The sequence below is a fragment of the Thalassophryne amazonica genome, chromosome 7 (genome assembly GCF_902500255.1).
Source record: "Thalassophryne amazonica chromosome 7, fThaAma1.1, whole genome shotgun sequence".
In the NCBI taxonomy this organism is placed as follows: domain Eukaryota; kingdom Metazoa; phylum Chordata; class Actinopteri; order Batrachoidiformes; family Batrachoididae; genus Thalassophryne; species Thalassophryne amazonica.
Window position 1 is genome coordinate 107,049,415 of NC_047109.1, and position 17,945 is coordinate 107,067,359.

Below are 17,945 nucleotides of genomic sequence, written 5' to 3' on the forward strand. Positions count from 1 at the left end.
CCGACTTGAGTGGGCAAATGCTCACATTCGCTGGCATTTGGCACGTTGGAGAGGTGTTCTCTTCACGGATGAATCCCGGTTTACACTGTTCAGGGCAGATGGCAGACAGCGTGTGTGGCGTCGTGTGGGTGAGCGGTTTTCTGATGTCAGTGTTGTGGATCGAGTGGCCCATGGTGGCGGTGGGGTTATGGTATGGGCAGGCGTCTGTTATGGACGAAGAACACAGGTGCATTTTATTGATGGCATTTTGAATGCACAGAGATACCGTGACGAGATCCTGAGGCCCATTGTTGTGCCAACATCCAAGAACATCACCTCATGTTGCAGCAGGATAATGCACGGCCCCATGTTGCAAGGATCTGTACACAATTCTTGGAAGCTGAAAATGTCCCAGTTCTTGCATGGTCGGCATACTCACCGGACACGTCACCCATTGAGCATGTTTGGGATGCTCTGGACCGGCGTATACGACAGTGTGTACCAGTTCCTGCCAACATCCAGCAACTTCGCACAGCCATTGAAGAGGAGTGGACCAACATTCCACAGGCCACAATTGACAACCTGATCAACTCTATGCGAAGGAGATGTGTTGCACTGCATGAGGCAAATGGTGGTCACACCAGATACTGACTGGTGTCCCCCCCCCCCAATAAAACTAAACTGCACCTTTCAGAGTGGCCTTTTATTGTGGACAGTCTAAGGCACACCTGTACACTAATCATGGTGTCTAATCACCATCTTGATATGGCACACCTGTGAGGTGGGATGGATTATCTCAGCAAAGGAGAAGTGCTCACTATCACAGATTTAGACTGGTTTGTGAACAATATCTGAGGGAAATGGTGATATTGTGTATGTGGAAAAAGTTTTAGATCTTTGAGTTCATCTCATACAAAATGGGAGCAAAACCAAAAGTGTTGCGTTTATATTTTTGTTGAGTGTATGTGTGAAGGGGCTCTTATGGATGTTAATGTAAGATGGGTTACAGATAATCAACAAAACATGACACGTGCTTCCCCCTAGTCTGCATGACTGCGATTACGGAAAAGACAATATTCACGGTGGAATTTTCACCCAGATAAATATGGCCTCTTTATTAAAATGAGCTGTAATTTTGGAACATGTTACAAAAATAAACCTGCATTGTAATTCTTAGAATCCAAATTTTGTCAGTTTTGTGAAGTTTGAAAAGCCCTAAAGCTTTAAGTAAAGTTTATTATTTCCTGTTTCTCGCTGTAGTGCAAGTATGACTTCTGCTGGATCTGTCTGGAAGAGTGGAAAAAGCACGGCTCATCAACAGGAGGCTACTATCACTGCACCCGCTACGAAGTAATCCAACAGGTGGAGGAGCAATCAAAGGAAATGACTGAGGAGGTACCCAGTACTATTCTTTTTTTTCTGTTAATCTGCAGAAAATTGTTAAATGTCAGTCACCTTGAGTGTAGACTCTTGATCTTGACATGGCCTGTGTTGTGAGAAGACGGTCCACAGAGTGTAATTAAAATTGTGCTCTGCATTTTATAGATGTTGCCATGGAAAGACAGACAGACAGACAGACCAACAGACATGGCCATTACAGTGGCCTCTTTCAGCTTCGCAGTGGGGCTAATAACATTGTGCAGAACGCTCAAACAATGTTGCATCTGTCCATTAACTATAATGATTTTCCAGCCAATTAACGCTGGTAAATTACCACGTCTGCTGTTATTATGTGCAGTCCGCCAATGCGGACGACAGTAATTCCGCTATAACGACTGTTTTTCTACTGTCAACATGTGAATGCAGCATTAGAACAGTGCGTCGAACTGTGTTGTGTTTGTACATTCAAAGCAAAGTGTGAGAGTCTGTGGACCCTATGCAAAACCTCAACACCTTCACAGTTTTTTTTTTAAGGGCTCTTGACCGTGGAGCCATTCACAGTTAGCTCTGATTTGGCTTGTAGATAAATAAAAGTTCAGTAATGTAATCACAAGTATCGACTTAATGCGTAACACTCCTCATTGTGATTGTTCTCAACCAGCTACCTACTGTTTTGTCTGTGAGTGAGGAAAGAAAAAGTTCAAGAATCTGAGTGACTCGTGTCCCTCTTTTTCTTCTTGTTTTTGTAGGCAGAGAAAAAGCACAAGAGTTTTCAGGAACTTGACAGATTTATGCATTATTACACACGATTCAAGAACCATGAGCACAGCTATCAGGTAAACAGAGCTGTCTGTGTCTTCCAGTAAGGTCTTGTTTTGTGTAGGTTAACAGTAGCCTTTGTGATGGGCGGGTTTCATCTTATCGTGCTCTGTAGACCTTCTTTCAAATGTAACACGCTGTGAAAGCAAAGACTGCACAGCAGTGTCATGTAACCACAAGCTTTTGTTCAACATTATTCTTATCGTTTAGCAGCTGTCAGTCATTTCTCAGGAACTGAAGTGTGACAGCAACACAGAGCCAAAGAAACAGTGACATTTCTTCAATCCAAAATATCTGCTGCTCCAGTTGTTTCATTTGCATCATATAAATGCTCAATGAGCTGCATTTATATAGCTCTTTTCCATCTGCATCAGATGCTCAACGCACTTTACAAATAATGCCTGACATTCACCCCAGTGTGAGGGTGCTGCCACACAAGGTACTCACTACACATTCCACTACGTATTCCAGCAGTTTATTCTTTAAAAGGTAGTGTGTATGATTTGGTGTCACCTAATGGTGAGGTTGTAGATTGTGTTATACAATCTCTCGTCCTGATTTTGTTTCCCTTCATATTTTTGCATCTTTGGAGACATATTCATGCTCCCTTGCAATAAACAATATGTATGATCCTTCAGTTCACAAAAGTGAGGGTTCCTAAACTTGCGAGGCGACACAATGATCATATGTAACCATTAGTTTTTACTGGAACTCAGTGATGCTAAACTTTCTCTACTTGATCCTGGAAATTCTAAATATACATCTTTGTTTAAAATTGTTAGGGTAAATTATTTTTTGTGGTAAAAGAAACCCAGCAAAATCCCTTTTATTTGATTCATCAAGGAGACTATGTGGTCTCTAGCATTTTTCTTTGCTTTTTTCCCCACCAGGATATCATATACACAGGAACAGATTGCAGTGACAGTTAGTGGAGAAGTTCAGCTGTAGATCAAGGAAGAGTTGAATGTTGAGGTAGAAACATTAAGGCGACCACAACACTGTGCTCTCTACCTTTTGATATGGAAGAAGGAGGGAGACGATAAGGGCTTCATTGCAGTGCATGTATTGCATAGTGCACGTTAAAGTGCAACAATAGTGCCTTTTATTTAGATTAGGCAAATTTGCAGAGATGGGAGTAAGCCACCATCAAGTCACTCTCAAGTCTTGAATCAGCAAGTCTGAAGTCATAATGATCACCAAGTGTTTGACAGCTGACTTGAGACTTGACTTGGGACTTGCAGATTGATAACTTGACAGTGACTCACTCCCACCTCTGCAAACTTGACATACCGTATTTATTTTTTTTTACTCCGGTGTGACTCACACTAAAAAACTCAAGTTTGTTATAAGCCACAGTAATTACAACAACTATCGATACAGAATTCTCACAGGAATCAAAGCAATAAACAAAATAAACTCCAATAATTTAAAGAATAAATGCTAATCATAAAAAAAATGATATAATTACCCCAAATCCCAAATTAAAGAGTTCATAACACAGAATGAGAGTATGAGTATTCCAGCATTCTCTCCCATATGGTTGAGCTTTTCGAGACCTTTTTTATGCACCAAAAATCCTAACAGATTTTGTCTCACTCATAATAGCTGGAGCAGCGCCTGTTGAAAACAGCCAAAGAGAAGATGGAACAACTCAGTCGAGCCCTGAGCAGAAGTGAGTAAGCAGCTGCTGCCATAATGTCAATTTCTCCGCCGCATTTGGATCTTAAATCTCATATGAGCTCCAGTCAGCAGGCCACAGGGAGGAGCAGCATGGGCGGGTTTTATTGATGCCTCAGTAAGAGTGTTATCATTATTCAGCAGAGGTTTTCATGGTTCCAAGATTTTGGGCCGTGCTCAAAAGACAACCTGAATCTGAAATGCACAAAGGAAAAAGCAAGGAAGTCCAGGATGGTTAGACCAACTCAAAAAATATGTTCATGCTAAATAGACCAAGAGAGTGAACATCAACGTGATGCTTTAAAACAAATAAACAGTCCTTCAGGATACAGTATTTTCAAGTCCTTTTGTTTCCTTCAATTTAGCTCTTTCTATAGCTTGAAGAGAGAGTTGAGGATTACACTACAAATTGAATTACTAACTGTCAAATGACAATTAAATTGGATACAAAGAGTCCATACAGTTTAGCACACGTTCTGACCCTTCCACAAAACTCAACCTGACAGTCAAGATGAGATCTGCAAGAATAAGATGTGTCAAGTCCAATGTTTGATATATATTGTGAATTTGCTGGAGCTCAATTTACACTCCTGCGATTTATTCCTAAAATGTGTTAGTGAAGCAGATATTCATTTTTCTTATCTGACTTCTGCTCTTGTTTCTGCCTCCATGTCAGTGTTTATCTCTGTCCTTCTGTTCTCCAGGGGAAGGTGGTCCACCTGACACAACATTCATTGAAGATGCAGTGCTAGAACTACTGAAAACTCGCCGTATCCTCAAGTGCTCTTATCCATACGGGTTCTTTTTGGAACCCAAAAGCACGAAGAAAGAAATCTATGAGCTTATGCAGGTTTCTGTCTGTCTTATTGATCAATCAATCAATCAATCAACTTTTTTCTTGTATAGTGCCAAATCACAACAGTTGCCCCAAGGCGCTCCACATTGCAAGGCAAGGCCATACAATAATTATGAAACACAGTCTACGTCTAAAGCAACATAACCAAGGGATGGTCCAGGGTCACCCGATCCAGCCCTAACTATAAGCCTTAGCGAAAAGGAAAGTTTTAAGCCTAATCTTAAAAGTAGAGAGGGTATCTGTCTCCCTGATCTGAATTGGGAGCTGGTTCCACAGGAGAGGAGCCTGAAAGCTGAAGGCTCTGCCTCCCATTCTACTCTTACAAACCCTAGGAACTACAAGTAAGCCCGCAGTCTGAGAGCGAAGCGCTCTAATGGGGTAATATGGTACTACGAGGTCCCTAAGATAAGATGGGACCTGATTATTCAAAACCTTATAAGTAAGAAGAAGAATTTTAAATTCTATTCTAGCATTAACAGGAAGCCAATGAAGGGAGGCCAACACGGGTGAGATATGCTCTCTCCTGCTAGTCCCCGTCAGTACTCTAGCTGCAGCATTCTGAACCAACTGAAGGCTTTTTAGGGAACTTTTAGGACAACCTGATAATAATGAATTACAATAGTCCAGCCTAGAGGAAATAAATGCATGAATTAGTTTTTCAGCATCACTCTGAGACAAGACCTTTCTGATTTTAGAGATATTGCGTAAATGCAAAAAGGCAGTCCTACATATTTGTTTAATATGCGCTTTGAATGACATATCCTGATCAAAAATAACTCCAAGATTTCTCACAGTATTACTAGAGATCAGGGAAATGCCATCCAGAGTAACGATCTGGTTAGACACCATGCTTCTAAGATTTGTGGGGCCAAGTACAATAACTTCAGTTTTATCTGAGTTTAAAAGCAGGAAATTAGAGGTCATCCATGTCTTTATGTCTGTAAGACAATCCTGCAGTTTAGCTAATTGGTGCGTATCCTCTGGCTTCATGGATAGATAAAGCTGGGTATCATCTGCGTAACAATGAAAATTTAAGCAATACCGTCTAATAATACTGCCCAAGGGAAGCATGTATAAAGTGAATAAAATTGGTCCTAGCACAGAACCTTGTGGAACTCCATAATTAACTTTAGTCTGTGAAGAAGATTCCCCATTTACATGAACAAACTGTAATCTATTAGACAAATATGATTCAAACCACCGCAGCGCAATGCCTTTAATACCTATGACATGCTCTAATCTCTGTAATAAAATTTTATGGTCAACAGTATCAAAAGCAGCACTGAGGTCCAACAGAACAAGCACAGAGATAAGTCCACTGTCCGAAGCCATAAGAAGATCATTTGTAACCTTCACTAATGCTGTTTCTGTACTATGATGAATTCTAAAACCTGACTGAAACTCTTCAAATAGACCATTCCTCTGCAGGTGATCAGTTAGCTGTTTTACAACTACCCTCTCAAGAATCTTTGAGAGAAAAGGAAGGTTGGAGATTGGCCTATAATTAGCTAAGATAGCTGGGTCAAGTGATGGCTTTTTAAGTAATGGTTTAATTACTGCCACCTTAAAGGCCTGTGGTACATAACCAACTAACAAAGATAGATTGATCATATTTAAGATTGAAGCATTAAATAATGGTAGGACTTCCTTGAGCAGCCTGGCAGGAATGGGGTCTAATAAGCATGTTGATGGTTTGGATGAAGTAACTAATGAAAATAACTCAGACAGAACAATCGGAGAGAAAGAGTCTAACCAAATACCGGCATCACTGAAAGCAGCCAAAGATAACGATACATCTTTGGGATGGTTATGAGTAATTTTTTCTCTAATAGTCAAAATTTTGTTAGCAAAGAAAGTCATGAAGTCATTACTAGTTAAAGTTAATGGAATACTCAGCTCAATAGAGCTCTGACTCTTTGTCAGCCTGGCTACAGTGCTGAAAAGAAACCTGGGGTTGTTCTTATTTTCTTCAATTAGTGATGAGTAGAAAGATGTCCTAGCTTCACGAAGGGCTTTCTTATAGAGCAACAAACTCTTTTTCCAGGCTAAGTGAAGATCTTCTAAATTAGTGAGACGCCATTTCCTCTCCAACTTACGGGTTATCAGCTTTAAGCTACGAGTTTGTGAGTTATACCACGGAGTCAGACACTTCTGATTTAAAGCTCTCTTTTTCAGAGGAGCTACAGCATCCAAAGTTGTCTTCAATGAGGATGTAAAACTATTGACAAGATACTCTAACTCCCTTACAGAGTTTAGGTAGCTACTCTGCTCTGTGTTGGTATATGACATTAGAGAACATAAAGAAGGAATCATATCCTTAAACCTAGTTACAGCGCTTTCTGAAAGACTTCTAGTGTAATGAAACTTATTCCCCACTGCAGGGTAGTCCATCAGGGTAAATGTAAATGTTATTAAAAAATGATCAGACAAAAGGGAGTTTTCAGGGAATACTGTTAAGTCTTCTATTTCCATACCATAAGTCAGAACAAGATCTAAAATATGATTAAAGTGGTGGGTGGACTCATTTACTTTTTGAGCAAAGCCGATAGAGTCTAATAATAGATTAAATGCAGTGTTGAGGCTGTCATTCTCAGCATCTGTGTGGATGTTAAAATCGCCCACTATAATTATCTTATCTGAGCTAAGCACTAAGTCAGACAAAAGGTCTGAAAATTCACAGAGAAACTCACAGTAACGACCAGGTGGACGATAGATAATAACAAATAAAACTGGTTTTTGGGACTTCCAATTTGGATGGACAAGACTAAGAGACAAGCTTTCAAATGAATTAAAGCTCTGTCTAGGTTTTTGATTAATTAATAAGCTGGAATGGAAGATTGCTGCTAATCCTCCGCCCCGGCCCGTGCTACGAGCATTCTGACAGTTAGTGTGACTCGGGGGTGTTGACTCATTTAAACTAACATATTCATCCTGCTGTAACCAAGTTTCTGTTAGGCAGAATAAATCAATACGTTGATCAATTATTATATCATTTACCAACAGGGACTTAGAAGAAAGAGACCTAATGTTTAATAGACCACATTTAACTGTTTTAGTCTGTGGTGCAATTGAAGGTGCTATATTATTTTTTCTTTTTGAATTTTTATGCTTAAATAGATTTTTGCTAGTTATTGGTGGTCTGGGAGCAGGCACCGTCTCTACGGGGATGGGGTAATAGGGGGATGGCAGGGGGAGAGAAGCTGCAGAGAGGTGTATAAGACCACAGCTCTGCCTCCTGGTCCCAACGCTAGACAGTCACAGTTTGGAGGATCCCAAAAAATTGGCCAGATTTCTAGAAATGAGAGCTGCTCCCTCTAAAGTGGGATGGATGCCGTCTCTCCTAACAAGACCAGGTTTTCCCCAGAAGCTTTGCCAATTATCAATGAAGCCCACCTCATTTTTTGGACACCACTCAGACAGCCAGCAATTCATGGAGAACATGCGGCTAAACATGTCACTCCCGGTCTGATTGGGGAGGGGCCCAGAGAAAACAACAGAGTCCGACATTGTTTTTGCAAAGTTACACACCGATTCAATGTTAATTTTAGTGACCTCCGATTGGCGTAACCGAGTGTCATTACTGCCGACGTGAATTACAATCTTACCAAATTTACGCTTAGCCTTAGCCATCAATTTCAAATGTCCTTCGATGTCGCCTGCTCTGGCCCCCGGAAGACAATTGACAATGGTTGCTGGTGTCGCTAACTTGAGACACAAGTGTAATCTCAACAGCAGGTAGATAGAAATTACAGTGAGTGACATAATATATGTCTGCTTCCCTGTATATTCTTACTTTGTTCCACTGATGCTGTCTCTGTCCTTCAGCTTTCCACTTTAGGGGTTTTAATATTCTCTCAGGCAACAATGAAACTTGAGTTAGTCTGAAATTTTTTAGCTGACTCTCTCTTTTCCTCAGATGGACTTGGAGATGGTGACTGAGGACCTCGCCCAAAAAGTTAATCGGCCTTATTTGCGAACTCCGCGCCACAAGATTATTCGTGCAGCGTGTTTAGTCCAGCAGAAGAGGCAGGAGTTCCTGGCCTCTGTAGCCAGGGGAGTGGCCCCCACAGACTCTCCTGAGGCCCCGAGACGCAGGTGAAACATACGTGCAACTCATCATATTTATTAATCTGACTTTACCTCCAGCAGTAAAACCTGAGATGTTGATTTTACAAAAGCATTTGATTTGCTTGACCAGGATGCTCTAAGGGAGATCTTGATAATTTTTGGGAACCCCAACAAGTTGCTGAACTTTATAGCTCGTCTATATGTAGGGACTGGTAGTGCTGTGAAGAGTTTTTCCCAGTTGAGCAGAGGCAAAATCTCTGACTTTTTCCCAGTTAATACTGATGTTCATCCTGCACTGTTCATTGCTTGCATGGACTGGATATTGGGTCGGGTTGTGGGAAACAGCACTTTAGGTACCTTTGTTGGTGAAGAAAGGTTTACTGACATTGACTTTGCAAGTGTTGCTGTGATAAATGGACTGCATTTATATAGCCAGGGGTGCACATAACTGGTACTCATGGTGCTCGTGTGTGCGAAACATCATTGATGCACAGCAGTGGGAAACACTTTCCTCTTATGAAGTGCTTCCTTTGTGTTTTCTGCTGTACATCATTTATTTTTAGCATGTACAAGCACCATGAGTACCAGTTATATATCACTTTTCCATCTGCATCAGATGCTCAAAGCGCTTTACAAATTATCCGTCACATTCACCCCGATGTCAAGGCGCTCACTACACACCGGGAGCAATAGGGGATTAAGGACCTTGCCCAAAGGCCCTTAGTGATTTTCCAGTCAGGCTGGGATTTGAACCAATGCCTTAACCACTAGACCATCACCTCCCCTTTGTGATCTGCTGTCCTGTAGCAGTCTTCATTTAGCTCTAACCCACTTCGGTTGCTGTATGACTTCGACTGTCACCTTCATCTCTTATTCCACTTTCCCACACCAGAGCAGAACCACATCACACCATGTGTCTGAAGCATGACTGACCCAGTGTGTGTCTGTATGTATGTGTGTATACAACTTTTTAATTTTTTTTTTCCCCGCAAAAGCAATTTCATTGATCATATTTAGATGGGCATTTATGCATAAGTAACTAAAGTGAACTCACTTTTGAGCTATCTTTGAAAAAGTTCACTCATGAACCTATGTTTGTAATCTTATGCAAAACCTGTTTGAATATGAGCAAGGTTACACAGCACTCTTGGCTTTCAAAAAATTCTTAGCATTTGTAAGACTTCAGTGGTGATTAGATTGTATTGCTGAGTTGTCATGCTTTTTACCTTTTTTGTTTCTTATTCAACCAGGGTTGTAGTTTTTGGAAATCCACCCAAATGCAATGGAGTATAAAACTTTCAAAGTTAGTCATGGATGAATGTTTTTGATCAAAGACAAAAACAAACCAAAAAAAAAAAACCCAAAACATTGATTTCCATTGTTTTCTAACAAAAGCTCATTTGCTGATGTGCATTCACAAGTTAGTTTGAGCTTTTCTGTGTGTTTGTGCATGCATGCATACATGCATTCTCTCTCTCTCTCTCTCTCTCTCTCTCTCTCTCTCTCTCTCTCTCTCTCTCTCTCTCTCTCTCTCTCTCTCTCTCTCTCATTCAGCTGTACAACAGCTGTCACCCATTCCTGAAAATGCACTATTGATTTTTGTTTTCTTTTTTGGAGCAACCTGTGATTGACTTTATTGGAGTAGGGTGAACACTGAGTAGAGCAGAGGGAGTGTGACATGGCAGTGCACGTTTCTCAGCGCAGCTCTCGCCATGTAAAGCTCCTCCCTGAGAGCGTTGTGTGGTATGAAAAGTCACAAACACATCAAAATTCTGATCTGAATGTTCAGACCAAAACATTTGCGAAAAATGCGATTTGAATCACATTTCACACTACTCACGGATGAGTCATTTGGAAAAAATCTATTTCATGCCACTTTTGACTGTTCAGACTTGCAGCATGGATTCAAATAAAAATCTGATATGCACATAAATGTGATTTTTCCTGGCAGTGTAAACAAAGGCAAAGTGTCTGGGTTTGTGAAGGTCCTGGATCAATCAATCAATCAATCAATCAATTTTTTATATAGCGCCAAATCACAACAAACAGTTGCCCCAAGGCGCTTTATATTGTAAGGCAAGGCCATACAATAATTATGTAAAACCCCAACGGTCAAAACGACCCCCTGTGAGCAAGCACTTGGCTACAGTGGGAAGGAAAAACTCCCTTTTAACAGGAAGAAACCTCCAGCAGAACCAGGCTCAGGGAGGGGCAGTCTTCTGCTGGGACTGGTTGGGGCTGAGGGAGAGAACCAGGAAAAAGACATGCTGTGGAGGGGAGCAGAGATCGATCACTAATGATTAAATGCAGAGTGGTGCATACAGAGCAAAAAGAGAAAGAAACAGTGCATCATGGGAACCCCCCAGCAGTCTACGTCTATAGCAGCATAACTAAGGGATGGTTCAGGGTCACCTGATCCAGCCCTAACTATAAGCTTTAGCAAAAAGGAAAGTTTTAAGCCTAATCTTAAAAGTAGAGAGGGTGTCTGTCTCCCTGATCTGAATTGGGAGCTGGTTCCACAGGAGAGGAGCCTGAAAGCTGAAGGCTCTGCCTCCCATTCTACTCTTATAAACCCTAGGAACTACAAGTAAGCCTGCAGTCTGAGAGCGAAGCGCTCTATTGGGGTGATATGGTACTACGAGGTCCCTAAGATAAGATGGGACCTGATTATTCAAAACCTTATAAGTAAGAAGAAGAATTTTAAATTCTATTCTAGAATTAACAGGAAGCCAATGAAGAGAGGCCAATATGGGTGAGATATGCTCTCTCCTTCTAGTCCCCGTCAGTACTCTAGCTGCAGCATTTTGAATTAACTGAAGGCTTTTTAGGGAACTTTTAGGACAACCTGATAATAATGAATTACAATAGTCCAGCCTAGAGGAAATAAATGCATGAATTAGTTTTTCAGCATCACTCTGAGACAAGACCTTTCTGATTTTAGAGATATTGCGTAAATGCAAAAAAGCAGTCCTACATATTTGTTTAATATGCGCTTTGAATGACATATCCTGATCAAAAATGACTCCAAGATTTCTCACAGTATTACTAGAGGTCAGGGTAATGCCATCCAGAGTAAGGATCTGGTTAGACACCATGTTTCTAAGATTTGTGGGGCCAAGTACAATAACTTCAGTTTTATCTGAGTTTAAAAGCAGGAAATTAGAGGTCATCCATGTCTTTATGTCTGTAAGACAATCCTGCAGTTTAGCTAATTGGTGTGTGTCCTCTGGCTTCATGGATAGATAAAGCTGGGTATCATCTGCGTAACAATGAAAATTTAAGCAATACCGTCTAATAATACTGCCTAAGGGAAGCATGTATAAAGTGAATAAAATTGGTCCTAGCACACAACCTTGTGGAACTCCATAATTAACTTTAGTCTGTGAAGAAGATTCCCCATTTACATGAATAAATTGTAATTTATTAGACAAATATGATTCAAACCACCGCAGTGCAGTGCCTTTAATACCTATGGCATGCTCTAATCTCTGTAATAAAATTTTATGGTCAACAGTATCAAAAGCAGCACTGAGGTCTAACAGAATAAGCACAGAGATGAGTCCACTGTCCGAGGCCATAAGAAGATCATTTGTAACCTTCACTAATGCTGTTTCTGTACTATGATGAATTCTAAAACCTGACTGAAACACTTCAAATAGACCATTCCTCTGCAGATGATCAGTTAGCTGTTTTACAACTACCCTTTCAAGAATTTTTGAGAGAAAAGGAGGGTTGGAGATTGGCCTATAATTAGCTAAGATAGCTGGGTCAAGTGATGGCTTTTTAAGTAATGGTTTAATTACTGCCACCTTAAAAGCCTGTGGTACATAGCCAACTAACAAAGATAGATTGATCATATTTAAGATCGAAGCATTAAATAATGGTAGGGCTTCCTTGAGCAGCCTGGTAGGAATGGGGTCTAATAAACATGTTGATGGTTTGGATGAAGTAACTAATGAAAATAACTCAGACACAACAATCGGAGAGAAAGAGTCTAACCAAATACCGGCATCACTGAAAGCAGCCAAAGATAACAATATGTCTTTGGGATGGTTATGAGTAATTTTTTCTCTAATAGTTAAAATTTTGTTAGCAAAGAAAGTCATGAAGTCATTACTAGTTAAAGTTAATGGAATACTCAGCTCAATAGAGCTCTGACTCTTTGTCAGCCTGGCTACAGTGCTGAAAAGAAACCTGGGGTTGTTCTTATTTTCTTCAATTAGTGATGAGTAGAAAGATGTCCTAGCTTTACGGAGGGCTTTTTTATAGAGCAACAGACTCTTTTTCCAGGCTAAGTGAAGATCTTCTAAATTAGTGAGACGCCATTTCCTCTCCAACTTACGGGTTATCTGCTTTAAGCTACGAGTTTGTGAGTTATACCACGGTGTCAGACACTTCTGATTTAAAGCTCTCTTTTTCAGAGGAGCTACAGCATCCAAAGTTGTCTTCAATGAGGATGTAAAACAGTTGACGAGATACTCTATCTCCCTTACAGAGTTTAGGTAGCTACTCTGCACTGTGTTGGTATATGGCATTAGAGAACATAAAGAAGGAATCATATCGTTAAACCTAGTTACAGCGCTTTCTGAAAGACTTCTAGTGTAATGAAACTTATTCCCCACTGCTGGGTAGTCCATCAGAGTAAATGTAAATGTTATTAAGAAATGATCAGACAGAAGGGAGTTTTCAGGGAATACTGTTAAGTCTTCTATTTCCATACCATAAGTCAGAACAAGATCTAAGATATGATTAAAGTGGTGGGTGGACTCATTTACTTTTTGAGCAAAGCCAATAGAGTCTAATAATAGATTAAATGCAGTGTTGAGGCTGTCATTCTCAGCATCTGTGTGGATGTTAAAATCGCCCACTATAATTATCTTATCTGAGCTAAGCACTAAGTCAGACAAGTCACAGTAACGACCAGGTGGACGATAGATAATAACAAATAAAACTGTTTTTTGGGACTTCCAATTTGGATGGACAAGACTAAGAGACAAGCTTTCAAATGAATTAAAGCTCTGTCTGGGTTTTTGATTAATTAATAAGCTGGAATGGAAGATTGCTGCTAATCCTCCGCCCCGGCCCGTGCTACGAGCATTCTGACAGTTAGTGTGACTCGGGGGTGTTGACTCATTTAAACTAACATATTCATCCTGCTGTAACCAGGTTTCTGTTAGGCAGAATAAATCAATATGTTGATCAATTATTATATCATTTACCAACAGGGACTTAGAAGAGAGAGACCTAATGTTTAATAGACCACATTTAACTGTTTTAGTCTGTGGTGCAGTTGAAGGTGCTATATTATTTTTTCTTTTTGAATTTTTATGCTTAAATAGATTTTTGCTGGTTATTGGTGGTCTGGGAGCAGGCACCGTCTCTACGGGGATGGGGTAATGAGGGGATGGCAGGGGGAGAGAAGCTGCAGAGAGGTGTGTAAGACTACAACTCTGCTTCCTGGTCCCAACCCTGGATAGTCACGGTTTGGAGGATTTAAGAAAATTGGCCAGATTTCTAGAAATGAGAGCTGCTCCGTCCAAAGTGGGATGGATGCCGTCTCTCCTAACAAGACCAGGTTTTCCCCAGAAGCTTTGCCAATTATCTATGAAGCCCACCTCATTTTTTGGACACCACTCAGACAGCCAGCAATTCAAGGAGAACATGCGGCTAAACATGTCACTCCCGGTCCGATTGGGGAGGGGCCCAGAGAAAACTACAGAGTCCGACATTGTTTTTGCAAAGTTACACACCGATTTAATGTTAATTTTAGTGACCTCCGATTGGCGTAACCGGGTGTCATTACTGCCGACGTGAATTACAATCTTACCAAATTTACGCTTAGCCTTAGCCAGCAGTTTCAAATTTCCTTCAGTGTCGCCTGCTCTGGCCCCCGGAAGACAATTGACTATGGTTGCTGGTGTCGCTAACTTCACATTTCTCAAAACAGAGTCGCCAATAACCAGAGTTTGATCCTCGGCGGGTGTGTCGTCGAGTGGGGAAAAACGGTTAGAGATGTGAACGGGTTGGCGGTGTACACGGGGCTTCTGTTTAGGGCTACGCTTCCTCCTCACAGTCACCCAGTCGGCCTGCTTTCCCGGCTGCTCGGGATCTGCCAGGGGGGGAACTAACGGCGGCTAAGCTACCTTGGTCCGCACCGACTACAGGGGCCTGGCTAGCTGTAGAATTTTTCACGGTGCGGAGCCGAGTCTCCAATTCGCCCAGCCTGGCCTCCAAAGCTACGAATAAGCTACACTTATTACAAGTACCGTTACTGCTAAAGGAGGCCGAGGAATAACTAAACATTTCACACCCAGAGCAGAAAAGTGCGGGAGAGACAGGAGAAGCCGCCATGCTAAATCGGCTAAGAGCTAGTAGCTACGCTAACCTAGCGGATTCCTAAAAACACGCAAAGTGAATAATGTGTAAATAATTTAGAGGTGATTCAGCAGAAGGAGTGCTTTAGTTAAGGCACGTAAAGATTACACTGGGAAACAAATCGTAATCTAGATAACTAGATCAATCTAACTGCGCAGATTAAACAGCTAACAGATACAGAAAAACACCGCTGTGCTCCGGAACAGGAAGTGATACAATACCGCAGTGAGAGCCAACCACCAGTAGAGGCAAGCAATTTTCAAGACTAAGATCCAGGGTTTCAGTGACTTCCTTGTCTCAGTCATCAGAAGGGTATCTGTATGTAGTGAAGTGTTGAACTTGTATACACATTCAGTTACCAGTTTATATCTCCCCTGTGCCAATGTTAGCGGATAGCTGCCGTCATTTTGTTTGCGGAGGTTGTAGCATTAATATCTAATAATTTCTGGTAATATCTTATAATATGACCAGAAATATGGTATATGATTTACTTACCTAATCATAATTACACAGTACCTGTGGTACTAATTTGGTGAGCCACACATAACTGGATATTAATTCATATTCATTTGGACAGAATTGTCTGTCTGAAGTGAACCAATACCATTTTTCTTTTCTAGTGTCTAAGAAACAAACTTCAGAGAGTAAAACGTTAACCTCTATCTGTTTTTCTTTTGCAGTTTTGCTGGTGGAACATGGGACTGGGAGTATTTAGGTTTCGGATCACCGGAGGCAAGTTATTAGTTTCAGCTTGTCAGCAAAATGCAGAGTTTTGTTTTGTTCTTTTGGACACAAAACATAGAGATACAAATATCATCATTATATGTTACAATATACTTTATGATTATCATTGTAGATATTTTCAGGAGGAACACAGCATCATCTTCAAATCTTATAAAATGATAAAAAAAAAAAAAACAGCCTTCATTTTTAACATATAACACAAGTTCAGTTATATAAATATTTGTAGTGTTATATGTCAGATTTGAAAAGTTTCTATTGTAGAATCCCTCAGTAGTAGTCGTAAGAAACACACAGCAGCAGACAACATAGTAATGCTGCCCTTAATAATTCCGTCATTTTTGGTAATGAAAAAACATGAATCTAAAGATCACTGACATTCAGCACAGCAGATGGCTCAGTGTTCCTGTGTGCACCCAGTGCATCGATTAGAAGCAGATCACTCTGTCAAACCACTTAAGCAGGTTACTGTGCATCATCACTGCATTAGTAACTGGTGTTTGTAGTTAACACTCATTAAACTGATGTTGACGTAATGGTTGGATTATTGACCTGCTGCCTTTTGCTGCACTGCTCTGTGCATGTACATACATATGTTGGATCAGAACTGGACTACCAATATACAGTTGTGCTCAAACATTTACATACCTTGGCAGAATTTTTGATTTTTGGCCATTTTTCAGAGAATATGAAAAGCACAAAACTTTTTTTTCCACTTAGTGGTTGCATGAAGCCATTTATGGTCAAACAACTGTTCTTTTTAAATTATATTTACAACAGAAACTAACCAAATGACCCTGATCAAAGGTTTTCAAACCCTGGAGATTTTGGCCTGAAAACATGCACACAAGTTGACACAAATGGATATGAATGGCTACAAAAGGTGGTCGTCCTCACCTGTGATCTGTTTGTTTGTAATCAGTGTGTGTGTATAAAAGGTTAGTTAGTTTCTGGGCTCCTGACAAACCCTTTCATCTTTCATCCAGTGCTGCACTGACGTTTATGATTTCTGAGTCATAGTGAAAGTAAAAGAATTGTCAAAGAAAAGGTAATTGAACTGTATAAAACAGGAAAGGGATATAAAAAGACATCTAAGTGACTGAGAATGCCAATCAGCAGTGTTCAAACTCTAGGAAGTGGGAAATGAGGGATTTTGTTCGAACTAAATGACGGTCAGGCAGACCAACAAAAATTTCAGCAACAACTGCCAGGAAAATTGTTCAGGACAGAAAGAAAAACCCATAAATAACTTAAGCTGAAATACAGGACTCTCTGGAAAAAGTGTCTCTGACAAAAAGTCTTTCCCGAGTTCTGTAAATGTATTGGGTGGGCCACAAAAACTTTTGTTTTGCATGGGGGCATTATTTATTAAAAATTCATGAATTATTTTACACCTGCATGCAATGTTATTATTATTTTTGTAATCAGTAGCAGTTGGTTGACACTTGGCAGTATTTGCACACAAGGCGGAAAGGATCTGCCACTACGGGGGAGTTATTTGTGATGAAATCAGACATTGTATTGAACTATATGGAGGGATGGGCATTCTGACGAGCATAGTATTGTCCGCGTGCTCGCTCGTGCCCCCACCCACCCTGTTTTTCAGGCAGAAGTTCATGCAAAAAGCCCAGTTCATACTCCTGACAACAGTAAACAGCTTATAATGTAGGGACCTCCATACAACTGACAACTATTCATAGGAAATGGTTAAACTGAACCAGTGATACAACAAAGACACGCACATCCAAAACACATAAAAAGGCTTGCAGGACCAAAAAAAAACCCATACCAAAAACCAAAATGATCCGCACAGCCACAGCGCTCCGACACAAAAAGAGGCTGCATTGCATTTAACAAAAACTAAATGTAACGTTTCGGGCACAGCCCTTCATCAGACAATCTGCTCAATGTGGCACACCTGCTGCAGGAGAAGTCCTCCTCAATCAGCTCAATAGGCAGGAGTCAAAAAATGGAGTGCAGCATCAAAAAAGTATACAAATGATACAACAAAGACACGCACATCCAAAACACATAAAAAGGCGTGCAGGAC

The 17,945-nt window shown here is 40.6% G+C and overlaps 1 protein-coding gene across 1 annotated transcript in view; it reads left to right on the forward strand.

The window, feature by feature from the left end:
• LOC117514725 (ankyrin repeat and IBR domain-containing protein 1-like) overlaps positions 1-17,945 on the forward strand; it is a 73,517-nt gene that overhangs the window by 45,433 nt on the left and 10,139 nt on the right. Inside the window, exons 12-17 of the mRNA XM_034175288.1 lie at positions 1,240-1,374; positions 2,109-2,195; positions 3,784-3,850; positions 4,560-4,705; positions 8,628-8,806; positions 15,835-15,886. Of these exons, the coding sequence (XP_034031179.1) occupies positions 1,240-1,374; positions 2,109-2,195; positions 3,784-3,850; positions 4,560-4,705; positions 8,628-8,806; positions 15,835-15,886 (666 nt within the window). The remainder of the gene's footprint in view (positions 1-1,239; positions 1,375-2,108; positions 2,196-3,783; positions 3,851-4,559; positions 4,706-8,627; positions 8,807-15,834; positions 15,887-17,945) is intronic.